General features: G+C 34.0%; 1 protein-coding gene across 5 annotated transcripts in view; it reads left to right on the forward strand.

Annotated features, from left to right (window-relative positions):
- HYCC1 (hyccin PI4KA lipid kinase complex subunit 1) overlaps nucleotides 1-13,673 on the forward strand; it is a 92,576-nt gene extending 78,903 nt beyond the window's left edge. For 4 of the 5 annotated variants that reach the window (XM_082398434.1, XM_082398435.1, XM_082398436.1 and 1 more), the window contains one exon: nucleotides 8,740-13,673. In XM_082398434.1, coding sequence (XP_082254560.1) covers nucleotides 8,740-9,314 — 575 coding nt within the window. In that variant the 3' untranslated portion in view covers nucleotides 9,315-13,673. Of the gene's footprint in view, nucleotides 1-7,644; nucleotides 7,941-8,739 lie in introns of all 5 variants that reach the window. The other variant, XM_082398437.1, reaches the window with a different exon arrangement.
- The last annotated feature ends 307 nt before the right edge of the window (nucleotides 13,674-13,980 follow it).

A 13,980-nucleotide genomic window follows, 5' to 3' on the forward strand; every position in this document is an offset into this window, starting at 1 on the left:
TATTTTTAGATTCTAAAATGCTGTTTGAGGAACAAATTTTCTTTTCCCTATATAGATGATAAAACATTGGAACCAAAAATAAGCATTTCCTTCTGACCAAACTTAGCATTGCATGAATTTTAACTGACATTTTTTATATTGATCTTTTACTCATGGAAGACAAAATAATATATTAGAAAATATTGGGTGACACAAAGAAAAAGGACATATTGACCAGAGAGCTAAAATACAATTGACACATGTGAACATTAGGCTTAAAGAGGAAGACAGTAGTCTTAAGAGTCCTGGCCAACTTTAGAAGCAAACAAAAAATCTTAGTTTATTTCTAGGTAAAATAAAGTAAAGTAATTTTCTCTACAGAGAAGCAAGATAGTTAAAATTATTGGTTTTATGAGGCAAAAACAGTTGTTTGTAAATGACTGTGTTCTACATTTTTTTTTTTTTTTTTTACTAAGGATGCCTTATATAATTCTGGCTGTAGTTAAGGAACTTATTATTTATTGTTATTTATTATTGAGCTTTACCCTTCCCCCAACCTTTTAAGGAGCATTTGTTGCACAATGCGCACGGAGGAAGAAATAAGCTTTTATAGATAGTTTTTTAGTAGATATTGCTTACCTGTTTTTGGTCTCTCTGGTCATGAGGATCTTTAATCATGGAGGATTCACCTGATCCAGCAACAGTGTTGGCAGTTCTCAAAGAGATTTTTTTTATACTTGAGACTTAATAAAGATGACAGAAGTTATCGCAAGTAATTGAATTTACCTCGATAAGGAGAATTGTGTCATTTACTATATACACAAGTTAAAGACTTGACTGTTCTTACTTAAGGAATCTGGTAATATTTCCTAACCAGTGTGTCCGTAAATAAATTGTTCTTGTCCAGACTGTGTTTTTTCTTTGTGACCCAGGCTGCTCTTTTCTTACCTGGAAATTCTGCTTCTGGCTTCAGGATTAATATTACTAAATCTTAGTAATTCATGTTCGTGCTCAGAGTGCAGCCCCTTAACTGCCAGGACCTTATTCTGTGTTTCTATGGCAGCTTTACTTTACTCTAATCTGCCTTGCAAATTACTGACCCAGGCTGTGGACTGTTACAGTGCTGTTCTTTCTAACCCAGGACACACTTTGTGCTCAATATTTTGTGTTATACACATGTGACTTCTATCGATAAAGAATGCTAATAAAGTACCCAAATAATTTATCTGTGTACTTGTCAGTGGCTGCCCATTGCAATCAGAACAAAGTCTAAGCTCTGTACTATGGCATAGGTGGCCCTGGTGATGTCTTACCTACCACTTTGACGTCATCTGAAGACCACTCTTACCTTTCCTTCTAACCCTTCAACGTTCTAAGCCATTTCTGCCTTAGGGACTTTGTACTAGGAATTGGGGATATTTGAGCTGAGATTTGAATTATTAATAAGTGCCAGCTTGAACTGTCTTCCTCCACACTGTTGTGTAGCCAGTGCTTTTTCATCATTCAGATCTCAGTTCAAATATCCTTTCTTCAAAGAGGTCTTCCCAGACCACCCATCTAAAGTAGACTTTCTCCCCACTACCCTGCTTACTCTTTCCCATTATTCTTTTCTTCATTGCATTTTCCACTATCTAAAATTCTCTTGTTTACTTAATTACCATACTACAATGTAAGTTCTGTGAGGGCAGTGTCTTTGTCTGTCTGGTTGGCCATTGTATCCCCAGAGTCTAAAACAATGTCTAGCATGTAATAGGTGCTCAAGAAATAGTTGAATGCATGAATAAGTGAATAAATGATAAATTTATAATATAGACTGAGCAATTTGCTTCTTTTTTCCTTATTTTATTGAAAAACAGTGCAACAACATGATAGTAAACTGGGTAGAGGAATATTCACTTATAATCCCGGTACTTAAAGAGTTACCATTTTACAGTTTTTTTTTTCCATATGTATATGTATTTTTCATAGTTATGCTCTAATTAATTGTTTTTTACATACTGTGCTTTTGTTGAGTTAACACTGTCAAACATTTTCCCAAGTTCTCCTAGTAAGTCCCATTATTTTAACGGCTATATAATACCACATTGAGTTTATATTCCAGCATTTACTTAACCATTTCCTTAATATGCTAAATAATTTGTTTCTAACTTTTTGCTGTTATGGATAACACTGCAATGAATAGCTTAATGAATATAAACATTTGTCTTCCATTGAATAGAATGAATTGTAAACATTAAACTGGGTAATATGAAATTGTTCAGGTATTTTATGACATTTAAAATATATCTTATAAATTGTAAAGGAATATGTATGACTTTCTTCTGGGGTCTACTCTAAAATACTTTTCATAATTAATGTCAAAATTGTATAATACAGATTAATTTTTTTTAATGTCAGCTTATTTTATTGATTTTGCAAATGAATTTGCAAGTGCCTTAGGTCATAACCAGGTTCCTTTCTTTTTTTTTTTTTTTTGATTCACCTTGATTGTTTTTTTTTTTTTTCCAGATTCCTTTAGACTTATGAAGCAGTCTGAGTACAGAGTTGTATAAATTCTGTGAATAATAAATTGTTCCTTTATTTAAATTGTCGCTTTTAGTAAGTAGGGCAGCTGTGAAAAAATAGAAGCTAAAGCTAGGATAAAGAGTTTCATGAGTGACATAATGGAATAGATATTTGGGATTATAAAATTACATATGAGAGAAATCACAACTTTTCATGATCAGTTTTAATGATATTTGCAATTTGTTTCACCTTTTTTTTTTTTTCCTCAAAGCCAGAAGAAATTTTGTAGGGAGAAATGATTTGAGTGCCTTTGAGAACCAATTTGGAAATGTCTATTAAAAGTATTCTTTAACTCTCCTCATATCTATACATGGAGAGAATGTTACCTATTTATAGAGGTTATACAAATAAAATATTCTCTGAGAAGTTTCTCTTTGCATCTTTTTTGAACTTTTCATATTATTTGAAGTCAAATGTAAGTACTGTTTTTTTATAGGTATAGAACAATCATAACACATTTTGCATAAAATTTTAAGCTCTGGGCTTTTAAGCAGATTCTATTTTCTTATGCATTTATATTCCCTTAAAACATCTCCTTTATGGTCTTTTTAAAGAAAGAATAACTTTCTCTTCTTATCCTCTAGATAACATAATAAAAGAACTATAGATTTAAAAATAAAGTCTTTCTGATGTTAATAAGCATTTTACTAAACCTACATTTAGAGGCAGCTACTACACTTTTCTAAAACAAAAAGTCTTTGCTTTTCTTCGCCATCTAAAAATTCTTATTTTTTTTTGGCCACGCAACGCAGCATGTGGGATCTTAGTTTCCCTACCAGGGGTTGAACCCGCACCCCCTGCATTGGAAGTGCAGAGTTTTAACCACTCAACCACCAGGGAAGTCCCTAAAAATTCTTTTATGCTATACATTATTTTTTCATTTTATCAAGTCAGGTAACACATTCCCAGCTTACCTTTCTCATTCCTTCTTTATGTTTTTTCAACTTCATTTATTTTAAAAATTTCACCTCATAACTGGAGATTCATTCAATTTATCAAACAAATGTTTATTAGGCACGTACTTAATGCAATCATCTTTCCTAGGAACTAGGTATACAGCAGTGACCAGATAAAAATCCCTGGCCTCATGGAACTTACATCTGGTAGACAAGATAAATAATTGTAGGTTAGAAAGTAATGAAGTGCTAAGAAGAAAAAGAAACAAAGTAGGGAAGAGGGCATATGAAATATGGGGAATATTGAAACTTGATGGGATGATCAGGGAAGACTTCACTGAGAAGGTTTTGAGAAAAGACCTGAAGGAAGTAAGGAGGTGAGCCATGTAGCTATGTGGGGAAGAGCATTCCAGGCCTAGAGAATAGCAAGACCAATAAGAAGTTGTGTGTAGGGGGATTGGGTCACAGAATTATATAGGGGAAGAAGTTGGAGAAATAATAGAGAGCAAGATAACATAACAGATGTTTGTTATGTAATTATCTTTCTTTATCCTGTAATTTTCCTGAGAGTTATATTTCTTTTCTTTCTAGCTCTGTGCAGAATTACATGTTTTTCTTTCTATGAATTTACTTTAATAAGCAGTTTAAAAGTTTTGTGGTTTTTACCATTTTTGAGTGATAACATACATAAATGAATTAAAGATTTTTGCTTGTGGAAAAGCATATCTTGTTTTTCCACATGCCAGGTAATTTCATGATTTAAAAAAATTAATGTTATTGTTTCTTGGGCTGCAGATCTTTACCATTATCCCAGTGAATGTGATTAGCAATCCAATTGCCTATTGCTATTTTATATAATATTCTTGTCATTTTCTAGTTTTCCTGCAAAATTCTAAATTTTCACATTGCAGCACCATTTTAATTTTCATTGACATCTTTTAAAAAATAAACCCAATTAAAAAAATAAATTGAAGTAAGTCAGAAAGAGAAAAACAAATACAGTATGCTAACACATATATATGGAATCTAAGGAAAAAAAAAAAAAAAGTCATGAAGAACCTAGTGGCAAGACGGGAATAAAGACACAGACCTACTAGAGAATGGACTTGAAGATATGGGGAGGGGGAAAGGTAAGATGTGACAAAGGGTAAGATGTGACAAAGTGTGATATAGCACTGACATATATACACTACCAAACGTAAAATAGATAGCTGGTGGGAAGCAACCGCATAGCACAGGGAGATCAGCTCTGTGCTTTGTGACCACCTAGAGGTGTGGGATAGGGAGGGCGGGAGGGAGGGAGATGAAAGAGGGAAGAGATATGGGAACATATGTGTATGTGTAGCTGATTTACTTTGTTATAAAGCAGAAACCGGCACACCATTGTAAAGCAATTATACTCCAATAAAGATGTTAAAAAAATTAATTAATTAATTAACCTTGAGAGTTATGACTTACTTAGGTTTTCTTAGAGATTTATTTGCTCTTGCTCTGTGTTCAGCCAAAGTAATTCATTTGCTTTCTATGAAATGACCAGGAATCTAAGCAAGTAAGTTAAATGTAATTGAAAAATGTCTATCAGAGAATATTTAACTCAAATGGACTTTAATGAATTGAAGAGTTAGAATTTATAGTATGTTATACTGTTTAGATCCCCTATACAATAGTTGTTTTAGCTCTTTCTGAACTTCAGTTTCCTTGTCTGTAAATGGGAGTCAAATTGCCTGCTTTAGAGGTGCACCAGCACATTATTCTGAGAATATAATTGAATAATATATGTGAACACTCTCAAGAAGACTATTTAGTGCCAATCAATGTAGTAGATTGTTTTCTATTCTGTTAGGCTACTTATGCTTATCTTTTAAAATTTTGTTAAATTTTAGTAATCATTGGCTTTGTTATGTCTGGATAATTTCAACAGTTTATAATTATTTTGGACTAATAGACCCCATTAATAGATCTTTTGTGAAGCTGCTTCTACAGTGTAAATGGACAATTCTTGGTTGTCACCAACAATTGTGCCATGCTGATTTTACTCTCAGTTGCAGTGGCCTCTGGCATTTACCTCAGTTAGATTTTACTTGCACTCACTTTGTTTTTGTTTTTTGTTTTTTTAAAATTAATTTTTATTGGAGTATAGTTGCTTTACAATGTTGTGTTACTTGCCCTCACATTGAAGACAACTATTAGCAATGGGGAATGGGCTTGTTTGGAACTTCTTAGTCTCATTAAACCTCTATTAGGGAAGCAGAAGCAGCAATGTGATACTACCTCATCAACATGCTTTGGTCTCTCTAGGAAATAAAAATTTCATTTAGAGTATATTCAGTCAAAAGACGTGGATGGACCTAGAGTCTGTCGTACAGAGTGAAGTAAGTCAGAGAAAAACAAATATCGTATATTAATGCATATATGTGGAATCTAGAAAAATGGTACAGATGAACCTATTTGCAGGGCAGGAATAGAGATACAGATGTAGAGAACGGACGTGTGGACCTGCGGTGTGGGAGGTGGTGTGGGATGAATTGGGGGATTGGGATTGACATACACACACTACCGTGTGTAAAACAGATAGCTAGTGGGAACCTGCTATATAGTGCAGGGAGCTCAGCTCCGTGCTCTGTTTTGACCTAGGTGGGTGGGATGGGGGGGGGGTGTGGTGGGAGGGAGGTCCAAGAGGGAGGGGATATATGTATACATATAGCTGATTCACTTTGTTGTATAGCAGAAACTAACACAACATTGTAAAGCAACTATACCCCAATTTAAAAAAAAAAAAAGTTTATGAAGCACTAGGTAATTGGGAAATTAATATACCAGCACATTGGCCTACCAGCGCAGGGCAATATGAAGCTCTGAGGACCTTTGGAGGTGCATATTGCTGCTGGGTATGGAGTACCCAGGGCATCCATAATACCTTTCATTTTAAGTTTTCAAAATTTGAAAGAATCAGAATAGAGCAGTGGTTCGTAAACTTTGCTGCACATTGGTCATGTGGGAACTTTTAAAAATCCCAGTGCCCAGGTCATAGCTCATACTATTTAAATCAGAATGTATACGGTGAGAGCCAGGCATTCGTAGTACTTAAAGATGCACAGCAAAGTGGGCACCCACAGGAATATATGGTTCTGGCCGCCAATCTTTTACCTGTTACTGTTTCACATGCTGTAGCGCCATTCAGGAGACCTTGAAATGAAAAATATTTGAAAGTAGTGGATTAGTAATGTCCCTCACACAGATTTGTGTTCTACATTTTAAAAGAGTATATACTGTTTTACATAGTCTTATGGTGTTTTGAACTTTAACTTTCATTACTGGTCCATGGTAGACATATTCATGTTATTTTTTTCCCATCTGTTACGGATATTTCCTTGACAACTTTAAATAAACCATGGCTTTGTGATTTGAGACGCAATAAAATGTCTACAAGTATTAACTCGTTAGGAGTTTCATTCGTTTGTTTCGATTCCAAATGACCATTTTCAGAATAAAGGACAAACAGCCAATTTGTTTTTCCAAATCCATTTTTATTTTTCTCCAGTTTAGTAATGAATGGTTACAAATTAGCCTAAATTTATGCAATTAGTATGAGTCTGAAGGAATAGACTGTTTAATTATGTCACAGCTGCATTAATATTTACTAATATACAAGATGATTGGTGTGTGAAACAAAAACTATACCTGTAGCATTACTAACCATGATATAAGTGCATAAGCATTTTTCCAATATCATGGTTTATTAAGGCAGTCTCAGTGTAATCTAATAAAAAAATTGTGCAAGGGGAATTCCTAAGTGGCTTGGTTCCTCATGTTAAGAAGAGCTAGAGTTTTGGCTGTAAATCCTTGAAAATTTGCCTAAAGCTTGACATAAGTTCAAGTGGTCACAATATTATCTTAAAAATAATAGAAATTCTATTTTAAACTATAAAAAAATTTCTGTTTCATAGTCCATGTCAAATATGTGTGTGAAAAAATACAGAACATTAACTGATGCTCTGAGTTTTGTCATTGTCATTTGAAATTAATTGTCTCCAGTGCGTCAGAGTATGGTAAATTATGGGAATTTCTACAGTGCAAATATTTGGCTTAACACCTAACATTCACTCGTCCAATTTTTGTTTTGGATCTTTTTGCTTTTCTTGTTTTGCATTTTTATTTTGTTTTGTTTTCAGCCATCATTTTGTCTTATCATCTTCAATTCTAGAGCAACCTGACAACAATAATGATACTACTGAATTGGGCATCCTTGTCATTCCTGAGATTAGTGTCACAAATGTGGCCGGAGAGAGGACCGGGAATGGGGAAAAAGGCAGAACACTAGGAGAGATTGATGCTCAGCATATACAGGGTGTACAGGAAACAACCACAGATCCTAGAACTGAGAGCAAAGGCTTGCCAGAGATCAGGAGGCAAAAATCTGTAAGAAAAATGATGGAGGATGGAATAAACTCACCTGGCAGAGTGCAGTTTTAGCAGAGCACTTTATAGCTGCACTCCAAGGTATCTCATGGCAAAGGGTCACTGCTGCATGTTTTAAGCAACAGTTGCACAGTCACAAAAATTTTGCATGTCACCTAATCAAAATGCATGAATTATGTACCACAGTTTCTCAATGACTCTTAATGCTCTTTGGAATGGTCATAGCTCTGCTGTCTCTGAGTAAATAGTTATGAAAATGAGGCAGAAAACTGCTTCCAAAATAATTTTCTGCTTATGTTTTGAGATCTAAAATTACTTTTTTATCTTTGTATTTTTGCCATCTTTGATACGAAGGAGAATGTATAAAGAATTTTAACAAGTTTGAGCTTGTGATACTTATGGTCTGTATATTTTTCTCTTAGTAAAATAATCTAGAATGTGGAGTGCAACCTTTAAAAAAATCTTTGAAATATTTTAATACCATTTTTTAAAAAGTTCCTTGGTATGATCTTTGATTTTACACTGCTTTGCTACTGGGGGAGAGTTTACCTCTAGTTTTACTGTGTGGTATTTTTCCTAATTGTTTCTGATCTTTTGCATGAATGGTAAGAGAACTTTTTCTAAAAACACAGTGGGGTGTGGTTTATGGCATGCTTTTTGTTTAATACACTCTAAATTACTCTTATTTAATTATAATGAACTATTGTTGACATTTTATAGAATGTTTTGATTATCCTTTGATTTTGGTCTATAATCTGTTGCCTTACATATTATGCTAAAATTTAATGTTTTTAAAGTATACTTGATTTGGTATGAATCATGAAAAAACAATTACTTAAAATGCTTAATGTTAATTAATTTTTGTTATTTCTTTGTTTAGGAAATACAGAATTAACAGGTCAAGAAGAACTGATGGAGATATCTGAAGTTGACGAGGGATTTTATTCCAGGGCTGCGTCTAGTATCAGCCAGTCGGGTTTATCAAACAGTAGTCAAAATTGTAGTAACAAGGCAAGTGTAGGAAAGACTCAGAGACGGTCAGGAGGAAACAAAACTGGAGGAAAAGAAAAAGAAACTGCAGGGGAGTCTTGCAAAGATCACTTGGCTCGAAAACAAACTCAGAGAGCCCAAAGTGAGAATCTCGAGCTTCTCTCCTTGAAGAGACTTACATTAACAACCAGCCAATCTCTGCCTAAACCTAGTAGTCATGGTTTGGCTAAGACCGCTGCGACCGTATTCAGTAAATCCTTTGAACAAGTTAGTGGTGTCACAGTCCCATATAACCCATCATCTGCTGTTGGCTGTGGGACTGGGTCAGATAGCAATAGGTTTTCTGCTTGCAGTCTGCAAGAAGAAACGCTTATTTACGTTTCTGAAAGGACTGAACTTCCAATGAAGCATCAAACAGGTCAGCAGAGACCTCCTAGTATTAGCATTACTTTGTCCACAGATTAATTTGTAAGGGTTTTCTCACGTAACCAGTGAATCAGAAAATACGACTTTGCTTCTTCATGAAAGTTCCCAGGGTCGTCTTTCATCCCTGTTCCTGACAGGAGCCCTGATGTCTTAAATTCTGAAGGCTACCTTGACTTTATGAAGGGAATAATGTCTAGGTTGCAGTAAGTTGAAATATGGTTTTGTTATTTCTTGGTTGGTTGTTTTCCCCTTGGCTTGAGTCTTTTTTTTTCTTACTTTCTTATTTGTTTCTGTTGCCCTGAGATTGTCAGTGTGACAATACATTTTGGCAGGCTGTCTGATCAGATTGGTTACAGCTCATGAGAGGTTATGGGTCTTTTTCTTTAATAACTCCTATTTTGGTAGCTGTATGTTTGGCCTTCAGTGTAAGAGGGAATCTCCTTGCATGAGAACAGTTTTTTCAAGGATGAGGCTGTGGTACAACTCCAGGAATTCTACAGCTGGCTGTTCAGCAAGCCAGTCTGAAAAACAGGCATGGGAAAAAACAAAACTGATAATGTAAGAAAAGTGCCTGCTAAAAATGTTTGTAACCAGATCATCTTTAAGATTAGTAGAACAGTTTATATAAAGCACTGGAAAATGCCTGGTAACTCTGTAACCTAAAATATTATATGATTCCAGGGGATGGGAAGAGGGGTTTCCATTGTTATCTTTGGAACATGTTTATATCAGAAATCAGACTGCTAGTAGATGTGTTGTTTTGAAGTGTTTGATCTGGATTTAGCAGGTGAAAATCCCTTTCGGTTCCTAAGATGTAATAGGCCATAAAACTGACTTACCCTGCTGCTGGACTTCGGAAATCCTACTTAGTTTGGATTCCCACAATTCAGAGCACACATCGTTGAAGACTTCCTGGAAATCACTGAATTTTGCAACCCATCTCTCAAGATACCAGTGTTTACCATATTGAATTGTTTGTCTACAAATGAAGGAAATTAGGTAAATTTTTCATCTATAAAATATCATTGAAAGAAAATAAAAATAGTGAAATATGGACAAAGGACATTTATATATTGACTAATTTAGGGTTATATATGTTTGTGTTCTTAAATTTAAAATTTTAAGTATGAAAAATATTAAGTGTGTTTCTTGTTTTGTGAACAGGCCTATTTGAAATGTTCTTGTTATGATAGAAAGAATAATCAATGTAGTTGCTCCCAACCAAAAAATAAAAATAAAAAGGCAATATGGCAGAAGCTAAACAAACTTGTATGTAGCTATAGAGAATCAGGTGACCTCCAGATGGATGTAAAAATTTGATGTTTGCTAGTGGTGGTCATTTCAGCTATGGTTGAGGTTCCTTATAAATCAAGTATACTTAAGTAATAATCTAGGGTAAGAGAGAGAAAGCAGGGTTGAGGATGAGAGAGTAAGTTGACTGAAGAGGAAGATGTAGGGAGCTGTCCCCTTGTTAGTGGTTAGTACACAGTGGTTTCCTTATTCACAGTCTTTAGCTGTGGTCACACAGAGAAAATGCTAGTTTTCCTCTTGTACCTGCTTATGCAGAGCTCAAATATGTGAAAAATTTGTTATGTCTTGAAGACTGCTAAAGCATTTTCACTATGAATGCAGTTTTGACCATAACTGCTTTGGCTATCGTTTTAAATCCAATTCTTCAAAAAGCAAGAACTAGTTTTTATTCAGTAACTCTGAATAAAATATGGTTTTTAACATAAGTGAATTTGATTTTTTTAGTGCCAGTGATAGAAATGGAATAAGATCTATTGGCATACATTGTAGGAAAAAAAAAAAAAAGCAAAGCAACCAGACAGTGAAAGTTGATAAAGTATTAATTTAATAGAAATCCTGTGTACAATTTAAATCCTGTGTACAATTACTGTGAATTTCCTATTGTCTTTTTGTAATTCTTTAACAAAGAATTTCCCCTAGGCATAGCTACTAACAATATTAATAATAGTCTTAAGAACTAATTTAAAAGATTGGCATTGGAGGCAAGTTAAGGTGCTTAGGAAACATTGTAGAATAAGTCTGAGGAAACATTAGCTGGCACAAATCAGAGATCAGATTTTAATATTCAGCTGTTGTAATGGAACCTCATTTCGTTACTATTCTAGATCATTGCTATTATAAATCATTGTGGTCTGAGGACCAGTAAGGAACATTGGCATTACCTGCCATCTTGTTAAAAACGCAGAATTTCAGAGCCACCTTAGATCTACTGAATCATAATCTGCCTTTTAATAAGATCTCAGGTGATTATTATGTACGTTAAAGTTTGAGAAGACAGTATCAAAGTGCAAATAAATCACTTATCTAATATTTAGAATTCTCAGTGGTCTCACAACCCTAGATCAAATATGTTGGATACTGGATCATTATAATCTTCATTGTTTTTAAAGCTAATTAATTTTTTAAGAGTGTCAACTGACTTAAGTCCCCTAATTCTAAATTTTTAATGAATCTCATTTATTTTTACAATAAAAATGTTAACATTTTATATTCTTCTATTATTTGAAAGTGGAATCAGAGCTGTAGATGCCTACAATTTTAAGTATGAAAGGGGTACCACCCTTTTACACAATGCACAACAAATCTGCATGTGTTTTTTCTTTTAAAAACCCTGAAGGCTTACTCAAAGGAGTGGTTCTGAATTTTTGCTCCAAGTAATTTGTCCCAGTTGATTTTCTGGAATGTGGAGTTACGTTAACAGTAAAATTCTTTCGTAGTACCTTTGATACTATTTCAAATAAAGATTATACATTTGAAAATTTTTATAGCAGTTATTAATACTGGGTAATGCTAACTGTGGTAACAATGGTAGTTATCCCTTCTCTTCTTGTCCCACTCACTTTCCCAAATTTGAAAGTTGGAGTGGCTTTTGTAGGTCATTTTCTTATGAAGATGCTGATGTGACCATTTGGTCACAGAACTTCTGTATATCCAGAGTAATACCTTTTACCACAAGAAGGATTCTGCACAAAACTGGGGCCTTGCACCCCATAGCTCAGAGGATCTGCGCAGACATTGTAGTCCCATTCCACATTTTAAACCTCTAAAAGATTCTTGAAATTACCCAACTTCTCACTCTTCAGATACCCGACTACCTGGGATATTCTAGTGAAGCTGAGTGCCAGCTTTTCCGTTTTAGAATCCAAGTGGAGAGAGAAACAAAGACTTCAGGGGAGTGTCCCAGGGCAGGTGAGCACCCTGGAATCCCTTATTATACCACCATGGAACTTTTAAAGGCAGCTCTGTAGATTTGAAGAGTAGAAATTCTCAGTCCTTAAATGATTTCAGTGTGTTTTGAAAAAGCAATGTTTCATTGCTCTTTTCAATTATGAAGTAACTGCTTAGCAAACATTATTCAATAATAATTATAAAAATTATTATTAACTTTTAAAGACAAAAAGTTAAAATAAAGGGAAATAAAATTTTTAAACCAAAATAGATGAAAAATGATCCCATTTTTAAGGGATTTTGTCTATTTTGGAAGAATAAAATTAAAGTGTTGAAACCTTTAAATTTAAATTGTAAAGAAAAATACACCCTGAGACCTAATTTTCAGCAGATATTTAAAGTAAGGCTATTTAACGTTTGAGTCTATAGGCACAGTAAGTCTACACTTTGTTAAAGGGAAGCACATCAAGGAAATATATATGTTAAATAATGTAACTGAAAAAATATTTTTTAAAAAGCCATTTAAAAAAAATAATTTGATGGGTACTTAAATTAATCATTGTAGATAGAAGTTAACGTATAATAGTGTCTTCCCAATCTTTGGATAAAAAATAAACTCTCTAGTCCTTTAATTAGCATGAATTTATACTTTTAGATTAATTGCTTAGTAAAATTATACCCAATACTTTGAGTTATTCACATTTATATTTAATATTGTTAAATTCTTAATCAGAGAACAGAAATATGTTGTCTTCTATATTTTGTAACTTGTGCATACCTGAAGAGATTAGCAGTGAACGTTTTAGAAGATGCTTTTGTGTTTTTTAATAGAGTTCTAGAGTACTTATGTCTTGATATGAAGTTTCTACTAGTAAACTCAAGGTCCTATTTCACATACTGTTATTTTCTCTTATGTGGAGTTTATTGTGTACCTCTTATCTTTATTTCTAATCACGTAGTGATACTAATCTTTTCATAGTAAATTGACTTGTTTCTGATTGTGTTCCTAGAGTTTACATTCCTAAAGAATAAATTACAACTTCGGATATTTTTATGTGCTCTCTACCTTTTTAAGGCTATGGAAATAAACTGGAGTTTAGTTTTTTGAAGATTTGTGTATTTGTGTAAATGTTCTCCATATGCAATACTTTATACAGCAGTGTTGCCTCTTGTTTTAATGAAATAAAAACTGAAAAAATATTTTTTCCAGATCACTTTACTAATTTAAAAATCGTCATAAAATTTTGCAAAAGTCATGATGTGGAGGAAGAAATTAAAGGAGGAAGACTTAGGTGAGTTGAGCCATTGAGAGCTTTTGGGAGTAAGCCATAGGACAGTGACATCTCATTCCTGGCTTTACGTTTTACATGGCTAAGGATGAGAAGTGTGACAAGTTCATTAGTATCCATCCAGAAGAAGATGAGCTCCATGGGTCATGCACCAGTGACTGATTATTTGTCATACCAGAAGTACAGGCAAATTTAGATAACAGTGCTTTGCCCTTTTA

The sequence above is a fragment of the Balaenoptera borealis genome (genome assembly GCF_965194805.1).
Source record: "Balaenoptera borealis genome assembly, chromosome: 7".
Classification (NCBI taxonomy): Eukaryota; Metazoa; Chordata; class Mammalia; order Artiodactyla; family Balaenopteridae; genus Balaenoptera; species Balaenoptera borealis.